This window comes from Protopterus annectens, chromosome 1.part0 (genome assembly GCF_019279795.1).
Source record: "Protopterus annectens isolate FY-2018-M chromosome 1.part0, PAN1.0, whole genome shotgun sequence".
Lineage (NCBI taxonomy): Eukaryota > Metazoa > Chordata > Ceratodontiformes > Protopteridae > Protopterus > Protopterus annectens.
In genome coordinates, this window is record NC_056725.1 from 1,234,570,312 (window position 1) to 1,234,583,037 (window position 12,726).

The 12,726-nt window shown below is 37.6% G+C and overlaps 1 protein-coding gene across 3 annotated transcripts in view; it reads right to left on the minus strand.

Moving 5' to 3' along the window:
- The window catches only part of FAXC (failed axon connections homolog, metaxin like GST domain containing), a 1,137,834-nt gene that overhangs the window by 484,656 nt on the left and 640,452 nt on the right, over positions 1 to 12,726 (minus strand). The window contains exon 2 of one of the 3 annotated variants that reach the window (XM_044065824.1): positions 1,028 to 1,140. The exons of the other annotated variants lie outside the window; for them this stretch is intronic. Coding sequence (XP_043921759.1) covers positions 1,028 to 1,042 — 15 coding nt within the window. The 5' untranslated portion in view covers positions 1,043 to 1,140. The remainder of the gene's footprint in view (positions 1 to 1,027; positions 1,141 to 12,726) is intronic. 3 annotated transcript variants of the gene reach the window in all.

Genomic DNA, 12,726 nt, shown 5'->3' on the forward strand with positions numbered 1-12,726 from the left:
TGCACAAAAAAATACTTGCCTCAATAAAATAACGTCTGTGTTTTATATTTTTTCCTGTTAATATCTGTTTACTGTTTTTCAGATACAAGGAAAAAAACACAGCACTGGCCTTGTCTGCAAAGTGACTTCTGGGTGAGTAGTGTCTGTATTACTGCTGTTCAAAATTCCAGTTGTATTTGGAATGTATCATACATAATATCCCCATAAGGATTGTGTGGCTGATGGCCCCATAGATCAGCGAGAAAGTGCTGGCATGTGAGTTTGATGCTGAGTTGCTCCAATGACTGGATCTTCTGGATGCAGGAGCATGTTTTGACATTGATTTAAAAGTGCTGCTGTACCTATAACTTGATTGAGATGTTCAACCACATGGTTTGGAAGTCTGATGAGGTCTGACTACCTTCTTCTTGAGGGAATCCACATAAATGCCTGCGTCACCTTCTTCAGTTATACACATGGTGTCCTGCCTACTCATCCACCATACATGCAGACAGTCACTCATCCATGTCCAGCTGTGTTCCCAGTGTATCACTTGTAAGTCTTTATGAGTGTGCACATGGAGGCTGACATGGATACCATGTGTGCAACCATACTACACATGAGGATCCTCACAGCATTTTCCCTGGCTTCCACCATTCCCATTTACTGGTGAAATTCCTCACGGATACCATGCAGTACTGTAACCATCTCTGCCTCACTCTCACTGGCAGTAGCATGTGCCTGAATTATATCACTATACATCTGCTTCTGTGTAGCAAAGGCTTAGCATGTCTCTGGAGATAACTATAAAATATGTCTTCACCTGGTACATCTGTGTACAGGTGTGACAGTGGGAACTATTACCACTGAAAGTATAGTCTCTTCATTAATGGGTTCAGGCTGTGCAGAACAGATACTGTAGATTGTGAGCTGTGTCATTTCCTTATTTTGCTGAGTATGTAAACCTGTTTCACTACCTACAAAAATTATTTACATAGTGTGGGGTAAGGGACTTGCCAACATACTTTGTAACTGTTGTGCCACTAACCTCAGGCTGTGTCATGAATATGAGAGTTATGGCATCATCTTCAGCAGCAATTTTGCTATCAACAACAGCTTGATGTGCAGAAGCATAGCATATGGTTGTTTCTGGTGTTGACCCTGTGAAGAAATATGTTTAAAATCTGGTTAATCTAACCTGTCACAGAATGATTTTCCATTAAGTATCATGCCCACACATACCATACAATGTCTATAGTGTTCGTGCCAAACCTGAAGTTGATGTAAGAATGTTATCTATACAGGTATCATGCCAAGTACATCTCAGGATAATTTTGTAAACCAACCCCACTCTAAACTTAAATATTCGGGATTGAATCCAGCACAAGGTGACTTAGGCAGCTGCCTAGGGTCTAGTGCTGTCTGGGGGGGGGGGATGGGGGGCACATCTAGAAATAAAATGTTTAAAAAATCAAGCAAATTAACAGAAACCGCAATTAATGCACATTTCATCTTTTCCTCAGTATCTTTCCTTGATTACAGAGCAGCTAAGCAGATTGGTAATTTATTGATCAGCTCAGCTGCTTTGCTTGTGACCATTCAGCTGTTTGAGGCACTCCATGTGTGACCATTCAGATAAAAAAGTGTGGTCTTTTTTTCTACCTAGAGATCACAAGTTTGGTCTTTCTTAATTGGAAGAAGCCAGGTACCATGTGTCCTTTGAGACTATTCATCTCAAATAAACATGCTCTTTTTTTCTTCATGGAGAAGCAAAGCACTGTGTATGCATGTGTGCATTTCTATGTGTGTGTGTGTGTGTCTGTGCGTATACTTTATTTCCCGGAACATGCACCTCCGAGCTTCAACTTCTCCTCCAGGGAAGCTGACCTCTGAGCTTTCTGAGAACCTTTTTTGCCAAGCTTCTGAGAACATTTTCTGATAAGGAGAATTGCGGAACAGAAAATGTTAATTTCTGCCTCTTCCTATTTTAAACCAAGTTACAGGATCACTGTCTGCTTAAGAAAATGCTTGCTAATGCAAAGTCTGCTATTGTCACATCTTTCTAAGTAAATAAGAGAAATATCTAAAATTTGTTCCTGATGTTTGAGTCTGCCTGATATTCTTGAGCTAAGAAGTTGAGAGGACTTAGGGAAGTTTCAATGCATTCCACTGTTTGGTTCTGACAGAAGTGAGATAAGATATATTTCTATCCAATTATTTATGAATGTATTTATTGACTTGATCTCAAGCAAATCTCTGAGGTATACAGCCATTCAAGTTCCTGCAAATGATGGTTTTATGTCTGTGTGTATGTGTATAAATATTTGGTATCTGCTTCCCACAGTATTTATTGTGTAAATGAGAGACTTAATATTACTAAACAGGATCATCATATTTGCCTTGTTCAATGGGTATGGTCATCTCTTTATTAAATTACTACTTATGACATAGGCAATTATACATTTATATAAATGAAAACAAACCATACTGACATAATCTTAGTGGCAAGCATTGCACATCACAAACCATACTGACATAATTTTAGTTGCAAACATTACATATCACTTATAGTCTACCCAATCATTGTCAGTCAGTCATTATACAGCTCATTCAAATTGTGCTTTCTTTAAAACCTCATTCCTCCCTTGTATGTATCGTTCCACAATTCCTATTTTACCCTATTCCTACCCTTTTCTAAAGATCCCAATTTCAGTTGTTTTATCTCTGTAACAATATTCGCTACTTCTAGTACAGTTGGTTTAGACTTTGATTTCTATTTTCTAGTAACTGCTTTTTTTGGCAGCCATCATAATTAGACTCAGACAGTGTGTTATTATTTCTCTGTGAACAAACCAGACAACATGACATCTTTGAGTTTAATTTAATATTTTATCTAGAAATGCTTTTTTGTTTGTCTGCAGGCAAACATCTGTGGACTGCACTGTGTTGGGCTACAAGCTGTTAATGAGCTGCCTCTGTAGTACAGGGTTTGATTCTCTCAACCTTTTTTTTTTGTCTGCTGTGGGACTCTGCATAAGTCATTTCACCAGACAGTGCTCCTGGGGTGCCACTGAAAGGGAACACCTGCCTCTAGTTTACTGTCCCAAGCTGTTAATAAACATGTTAGACATTTGTCTCTTGAATTACTGTGATAGTTATTACATATAAGAACAGCAGTTATAGCCATTAATTAGTACTTCACCAAATTATATTGGATTATGAATTCCAGCAAGTCTATTGTAGTTTAATGGGTTGCAAGATGCATCTTCAATAATTGTAAACAAGAGAAGAAAAGTTTAGTGTTACTCATGCTAAGTCTGTTTTCAATGTGTGACTCTTTTGTTCTGGTGAACAAATGTCATTCATTTGGCTGTAAAATTTAAAATAAAAGTTTTAAGTTAAATCCAAATCTCTGCAATCACTGTAAAAGCAAAGAAGATAGTATGAACATTGACAGGATTGAACAGCGTTTATAGTTACTGGGGGGAGACAGCCAACTAATGGGATATTAGTATGGTTCAGGGAGGCCCTGGATCCATTATGCTGCCTAAGACCCCATTTGACCAACACCAAGCCCTGTCTACACTGCCTGACTGTGGCTGTTATAGGGGTCTGAAATTACTGGTGTAAATACCACTTCTGATGATTCCAGCAGCATCTTCATCTGCATCAAAGTCATCAGCCCTTACATAGAGAGAAGGTACTCATCATCCTGTGTTTAAAGTTGGACTGGAGAAGGCCCATCAGCAGTGTTACTATGGGCAATTGCATTCTGCTTAGATTTTTGCCTGGTACATCCCATCATGTTACTCCTCCTTTTCTTGTACTGTGCCAAGGTGCAGTTTCTTTCCCCTACAGTATTTAGGTGAGCCACAATGTGATCCTACACATCATCTCTCTCTCTGCTTGTTTTGCCCCCCTTTCCAAAAAATGTCGTTTGTATGTCCTCAAAGCATTCATGAGGATGTGATTCTTCTATGAACTGAAGTTGTCTCTCCTGTGCTCTGTTCCCTGCTGCTGAAATATTTTCTATCCTGCAAGTACATGTTAGGTAACATTTACACCTTCTTCTAAGTTAAAAAAGTATTACCATGACATTGAAGCATTAATTCTGTGTTTAAAGTTACTTTACAATGTGTGTTATGCATTCCCAGCAGTGCAGCTAGGGTGGGGTGAGAGACTGCTCCAAGTGCAAAGTGTTGGGGGGGTGTTATGAGGTAATGCCATCTGTTCAAGGGAGAGTAGGACAGTACATGTGTACATATCCCAGCATAGCTAGCTGGAGTTTTGAAAATAATTTTATGTTATTTGATTATCGTAAACCAACACAAAAGCACCTCGAACCCAGAAGGTTAATACACGAACAGCTTTAATAACGAGCACTAGTACAAACCAAAAAGATTAATGCTGACAATATTAAAATAATGTTTCCAACTTCCTCAGATAAAACAATCTCTCTACCTTCACCATTTATATATTAAATAATTAATGCATATCCAATGAAATAGGAGTTACAATTAAGTAATAAAGAACATCAGAATATTGTCACTTCTTTCCACAAACTTTCTAAACAAAATATTACAATAAATACCCCATATATAAAATATAAAATTTGTAAAATTAGTTGTAAAAACATAAAATCAATTATGTGGATATTCACATATACATTTTATCCATTTTAATGAATATAAATGTTCTATTTGAAAAACAATCAAAGTGAGCTTTAGGTTCCCCCTACTAGAAAAGTTTTTCATTGCAAATGCAACAATACAACAGTTGAGTGTTAAAATACATTAATGTCCTAAAAATATTCTAACTCACTACAGAGTCAATTGGTAAAGTTTCTAAACGAAACACTAAATAAATGAATACTTGATATACCTCCTAAAACAGTTTCTAATATGTCTAAAATAAGCAGTTAGGTTATAACTTCGCTGATCTCAGTTTCAGTACTGGAATAAGTGAAATCATATCATTGAGTCCTGGAGATTTACTGGTTTCCCACATACCACCCCTAGGGTCAACTGCTACTACTTCTAATATGAAAAACTAAAATTCTGCTTGTCTGCATACAACAGTATGCTTATACAGTGCATTATTTTCACATTTAGTTCTGATATCGTAAAGGTGCTCATAAATTCTTTGTTTAAGTTTCCTTTCACTTTTACCAACATAAAATGAATCACATCCTTTGCATAGGGCCAAATAAATTATATCTTTGGTGTTACAATTTATTCGCGTAGTTATTTAAAATTAGTTTCCTTTTCCTTGTTTGTAAATATACAACTTCTCCTGTTATAAGGTGGGAACAATAATTACAGCTTCCACACTTAAATAAACCTTTTTTCTTTTTTGTACCTTTCTCCAAATTGTATCTACTTCTGCCCCTTTCTAATAAACTCTTAATATTGTTACCTCTCTGGTAGGTATACCTCAAATCATTGTCAAAAATGTGTTTTAAATCGGACAACTTCGCAAAATTTTTCCATTCCTTGACAATATTTCTCTTGACTAATCCTGACTGACCATCGTATGTAGTTATAATCCCCAAACTATAATTTTCATTTATATTCACTTCATCCACTTTTTGTTCATTAACTATTTGTGGTTTACCTAAAACAGGGGCAAATCTACTGTTCCTTCCTTCAGTTACTTCCATGCCTATTTGGTCAAACAGGTCACTAGGATAACCTCTGTTTAAAAATAACCCTTTCAGTACCTTACACTCACTGTAAAAAGTTTTATCATCGGAGGTCATCCTACTTAAATGCACTAATTGACCTTTCACTACCCCCTTCTTTTGATGAGGTGGATGTGAACTAGTGTAGTGTAAATAGGAGTTCGAAAAAGTCTCCTTCCGATATATCTTAGACATAAATCCTTCATTTGTCTAACTTATATTTACGTCCAAGTAATTTAACTCCTGATAGTCAAAATTGTATGTGAATTGTAAAAAACTAGTTGTGCCATAACATATTCAACAAATGACTCAAAAATGTCTTCATTCCCTTCCCATAAAAAACACAAGTCGTCTAAAAATCTACCATAAAATGTCCAATTACTCTTGTAAGGAGAATTTGATATGTATTTATTTCCCCAGTAGGCCATAATAATATTAGCATATGTAGGAGCACAATGTGCCCCCATAGCTACACCTTTGGACTGTTTAAAATATTCACCTTCAAAAAAAATAAAATTGTTTTTCAATACAACTTCCATCAATACTAAAACTGTTCTAAAATCATTGTAAGTAATCTCATTAAAACCCACCAACAGTTCCTCAAACCATTCCAAGCCTGTGTCATGTGGTATACTAGTGAATAAATCTATAACATCCAGGGTGCCAAATGCCACCCTGTCTGTAAATAGAGTGTAATCCAATTTTCTCAGAAAATCCCAAGAGTCCTTGAGTATATTAACATTATTCAAAACCAATTTCTTAACCTTTAGGTCCACGTATTTTGCCAAAGGTGCAGTCACTGAACCCTCTGCAGAAACTATTGGTCTTAAAGGTGGGTCGTTCACATCCTTGTGCACCTTTGGAATACCAAAAATTGAAGGTACCTTGGGTTTCTCTACATATAAATATTTATAGGTGTCTATACCTATCAGTCCTTCCATTAATAAATCATTTAATAAAACATATATTTTTTATACGCTATATTAATTACGTTGATAGAGGTTCTTGTATACTTGTCAGAGTCACTCAAAATTTCCATAATTTTCCCTTCATATGAAATGTGGTCCATAAGTACTACGCCCCCACCACCACTCTGGATTGAAAAACAGCTCCAAATTTTTCTTTCTAACAAAAGTTTAATATCTACCCAATAACTTAAAAATCAGTTCTCTGTGCTGGTATAAAAAACCTTTTGAAAATGGTTCTTATAGTTAACTGGTTCCTTATACATTAACCTTTCAGACCCTTCAGAGGAGGAGGAAATTCAGAGGTCTCTAAGTCTTTTCCATTGTGAAAAGATTAATTTCTTTCTCTTGATAACCACTACTTCTCCTTCCCAAAAATTTAGGTTTTAGGATAATGTGTTTGTTTTTTGTTCATTCATTCATCCCTCTCTTTTACCAACCTTCCTCATTCTCCTCTTCTACTAAATAATAAATCATTAATTATATACTTTTAATTCACTCTATATTTGTGTGTTAATTTTTTTTCTCATCTCATTTCATTATTCTTAATTATAGCCCCCATATAATACACACATTTGTCATAGGTTCCATTAATGTTAGTATTAGATAATTTATTTTCATTATCGTATTTGATTATCGTACTGATTTGTACAGATGTTTGAGTTAAAAATATATTTCTAAAGTTACTTGTGTTAAAAATGCATCAACAGTTGGTCCTGTTGGACAGAAAAAATATATAGGTTGTATTGTTGTAACTGATCAAATGTGTATGTTTTATCAAAGATCCCTAGAAGGATTTTAAATTTATTTTGCTATGCCCTTTTTCGAGGTTAGTATACTGTGCCTCTGTCTAACAGTGACACAGAAGTGATACCCGGGCTAAACCTACGATCTCCCATCCACTCATCAAGATTCCTCTTGAAGAGAGTCAATGAGGACTCTGCCTAACCTGGACTGGGATTTTATTCCAGAGTGAAGGGAGCCTCTGGGTTATGAATCTGTCCCTCCAACATGTCCTATTTATTTCAGTGCTGAGGTTCAAGTCTCTCGAGCGCGTAGCTCGATGGGATTTGGATTTTCTGAGGTGCAGCATGTCCATTAATTCTGGGTTGGACATGGCTTTATACGTCAGGCACAGATCGCCTCTGAACAGGCGGTATGCCACTGAGTTGAGCTGGAGTTTCTTTAACCGGGCAGCATATGGCATCTGTTTGAGCCCTTTGATCCTCTTGGTGAGGTACTTTTGGGGTCTTTCCAGTTGCTGCAGGTGTCTGGTAAGGTACATCCCAAAAGGGGCATTGTACTCAATTATGGGCCTGATGAGGGATGAGTAAAGAGGCACGATGACCTCCCCTGTTCTAGATGTGAATCCCTTCATGATTAGGTGGGCTATATAAAATGTTTTTCTAACCACTTTGGCTACGTGGTTGTCAAATGAGAGATTGCTATCAACTTGGGTCCCCAGGTCCCTAATTACTTCTTCTGTACTTAATGGATTATCACCTATGTGGTAATTTGTGGGCACTTTGTTTTTGCTAAAGGGGATGACTATACACTTTTTGGCATTTAGCTTGAGGCCATGGCTCTGGCACCAGTTGTCTGTTTCTATGAGGCCCTTTTGGAGGATGCTTGTGTCAGCTGGAGAGTCGATTATGGCACCCAGTTTGCAGTCATCTGCGAACTTGGTCAGCCACAGTCCTTCCGTGTTGGCCTGTACCACAGAGAAATATATACCGAACAAGAGAGGTCCCAGGACTGCACTTTAGAATCTGACAGGAAAGATTTCTAACAGGATATATATCCCACACATCCACACAGACAGGGAGAGGCATCATCTGGTTTTGATGTGATAAGACACTCAGCACACATCAGCTTGTCTTGTTTTAGTAAGTAGTTAGAGAACAGTAATTATTTAGTTAGTCAGGGATATTTCACGAGAATAGTTTAGTATTGTCTTCTGCATCTGTGAGAAACTGTCCAACTGTATTATTTTTATATCTCTGTGATTGAAACTCTGTTGTTTATAGTATTCAGTATTCTCTTGTTTTCTATTTTATTATTTATCAATTAAATATTTTAATACCTTTCATTGTGTCTGGTCTTTTAGAGAATACCTTTAACATCTTGAGAGTACTTATGCTTATTTTAATGACACTGTGGCTGCTCCTGAAAGCCTCGCTGCTTTGGTCACACTACTATTTGGATTAGTATTAATTTTAGAATATAATTGGGCACCCGTTGTAAGAGCCTTAGGGTAGCTGACTCATGGCAGCATAGTTACCTCAGAGTATGGGCAGAAAGGGGCACAGCTAGCAAATCTGTGCAAGCTTTTCTCCGGTGGGTATGTGTGTGTGTGAAACTCAAATATCCATATGTGTGTGTGTGTGTGTGTGTGTGTGTGTGTGTGTGTGTGTGTGTGTGTGTGTTAGCTACAGGGAACAGGGACACAGAGCTCAAAATGGTCAGTGTGGAGTTTGGTGTGGGCCTGGAGAGAGAAAGAGATTCCAGCCTCAGGTCTGGAGTGTGCTCCATGTATGCTCGTAAGAGAAATTTGCTTGGTGCAGGGAGCTGCATCTGAAAACACTGTGTGAATCCATCTTTGTTCTTAGTGACCATCCCTCACTGGAGTCAGTGGTGAGGACTGAGTCTCCTTGATTGCTAGCCGAAAATAGAGACCTGTCACAGGGGGTACTGTCAGCCAATACTGATAGCTCTTTGATACAATAACAGCTTTTAAAAACTGGTACTGCATTTGCGGTCAAATCTGAGCAATTAACACTCCATGTATGGTCTAAAGTGTAGCAACTACAGTTGCTATATTTTAAAAGTTAAGATATATATATATATATGTGTGTGTGTGTGTGTGTGTGTGTGTGTGTGTGTGTGTGTGTGTGTGTGTGTGTGTGTGTATATATATATATATATATATATATATATATATATATATATATATTATATATATATATATATATATATATATGTCTGTGTGTGTGTGTGTGTGTGTGTGGGTCTACTTCATTTGCACTAACGTCCGATTGCCCGACAACCATTTGCCTGACACCAAATGACCAAAATTTCATTTGACCAGCACTTTATTTGACCGACAAGCATTATTAGCAAGTAAATGGGATATGCCCCCCTTCCCCACTGTAGTGCGACCCTGGAGTTAGAATATATAGTTGGGGGGGTGTGGGGGTGAAGCCCCCCACTTAATTTCATATTATATTGTTTAGTTTTTCTTTAATATTGCTTAGTAAAACAAAAGTAAGTGGGAGGCTTCACCCCCACACCCCCCATTGTGGAGGGCTGTGCCCCCCACACACCCCCCTAACTATATATTCTAAGTCCAGGGTCGCACTACAGTGAGGAAGGGAGCATATCCCATTTACTTGCCAATACTTGTCGGTCAAATGAAGTATCGGTCAAATGGGGTCGAGCAAATGGGTGTCGGCAATCGGAAGTTAGGGGAAATGAAGTAGATCCATATATATATAAATATGGATCACCTTCAGATGCCCGAAACGCCAAACCGCCGACACACAAATCACCGACACCAAAAGACCGACAACAAAAATACCGACAACGCAAAACACCGAATACCATTACACCAACACACTACACGTAAACAACACAGTACACTACATAACATATCCACTATCCCTAACCCAAACCCTAACCCTAAGGTCCGACACTACCCCACACTTACCCTACCTGCACCCTAACCCTAACTCACTTACCCACCCCTAACCCCAAGATCCGACACTACCGCACTCACCCTACCTGCACCCTAACCCTAACTCACTTAACCCACCCCTAAACCCACAGTCCCTCACTATCGCACACTTACCTGTCCGCTCCCTAACACTAAATCCCTCACTCTATCGCACACTTACCGAGTCCGTGGTTCTCACCTTGTCGGTCATCTGTGTTGTCTGTGTTTTCGACCGGATTCCGTGTCGGTGAAATGCATTTTGGGCATCTGAAGGTGATCCATAAATATATATATATATATATATATATATATATATATATATATATATATATTATATACATACATTACACACATATATATATATATATATATATATATATATATATATATATATATATATATATATATATATATATATATATATATATAAATACACACATACATACATATATATATATATATATATATATATATATATATATATATATATATATATATATTTTTTTTTTTTTTTTTGTTAAACTAAAACTTGAGTGCTGTAGCCTTCCATGCAAGCAGAGTATAAACTGTAGCAGCTGCTTGCTGCTTTTGTAGCAAGCAGTTTGCTACAGTTTAAATGGAAGAGTTTTTTTAACCAAAATCTTAGAGCCATAGAGTGCTCCTTGCAAGCAAGGTATAAACTGTAGAAACAATTTGCTACATTTGTATGAAGCAGTTTGCTACAGTTTAAAAAGAAGAAATGATTTTTATTAAACTAAAACATGAGCACTATAGCACTCCATGCATGTGGGGTATAAACTTTATTTGCTACAGTCTTAAAGAAGAAGAAATTATTATTTTTTTAAATAAAATATATTAAAGGAGGGTTGGGGGCAGGGCACAGAAACAGAACCTGAATGGCTGGGAGCAGGAGGGAGGACAGAGCGTGTCAAGCAGCTAGCCATTTAGTTGGTGTGTCAGTAGAAGGAATAGAAGGAATGTCTGTTTTTTTTTTTGCTCTTAAGTGGAAGAGCTAGGGGAGTGGGGTCATATACAGTACTAACTGTAATAACCCGATCACTTACATGTATCTGCTTCTTACAGTAAAGTGCCTTTTTTAATGTTCTTAACTTGAAGAGCTAAGGGGGTGGGGCACTGGGTCATACTGGCCCAGGGTGCTGGATGAACCAGCTACGTGTTTGTGTATTCCTGAAGCAGTAAATGTATGCCTATAAGTATTTGTTGTAATGGTATGATGCAGTGTTTAATAATGAATTTGTCTTGTATGTTATCCCTAGTTAAATTAAGGTGGCCTATATAATATTGTACTAACTCTTCATATGTTAGGAAAGATAGTAAAACTGAAATGCAATGCGTGTTGTAAAACAATCAGTATTGTTGCCATATCACATTCGCATTTGAATTACTTTCTTAAGAAATGTTCATTTGTATACACTGCAGTTCGGTCACATGTTTTATAATATTGATGGTATTTCATGCAGTGTATTAATTTGTTCATAACATGTAATTTATTAACAATCTTCAAGTTGTTATGCAGAAATGTATTTAAAAAGATATTATTGTTACATTGTACCACCAAAGGGTGGGAAATTGGCCTAATGGTTAAGGTGTTTACCAAATGGCCTGAAAGGGCAGGTAGCCTAGTACTAACCTATAACCTATAACCTATAACCTATGTAAACCTCTAGTGATAATGTATTTTTGGAGTTCTAAACGTTGCCTGAAAATCAGCAGTGCCTACATATAAAACACCACAGGCAGCACAGCCAGCATTAGGCACCCGACAAACCCTCGGCCACGGGGAGCCCCTGATTAACACCTGATGTATCAGGGCTCCCACATGAAGCAGCCATGGGTTTCTCCATCTCCTCTGATCCTTGGCTTGTAATGGTGTTTGGGACCTGTGCACACAAGGATCTGGAAAAAAAATGTTATTTGTTCCTTTTGTAGATGAAGACTGCAAACTGTTCATAACACTTTCCATTCTCTAGGCATGGCATTAATATTTCTCCACAAACAATATGTTTCTGAGCACTTTACTCTTGAGCACCAAAAGAGATTGCGACAGTGTTTCTTTGGTTTACTGTTTGCAGACAGTTTTGGTACTGCATTTTCATCCAAAGGCACCAGAACCATGGCAAGCGCCCCGCTTCACTTTAAATAAAGCCATGAACTGTGCCCCCAGCTAATGGGTCAGATTTTTTTTACATAAAGAAAGCTGTACCAAAGAAAAGGGACACCAGAAAAAGAGAAAGCGTGTCTGTTAGCGTATGTGTGTGTGTGTGTATGTGTCTGGTTGTCTGTGAATGTAAGTGCATGTATGCCAGTGTTTGCAAGTGTGTCTAAGTGACTGTATGAGAGTGCATGTGCATATGCGGGTGTGTGCGAGT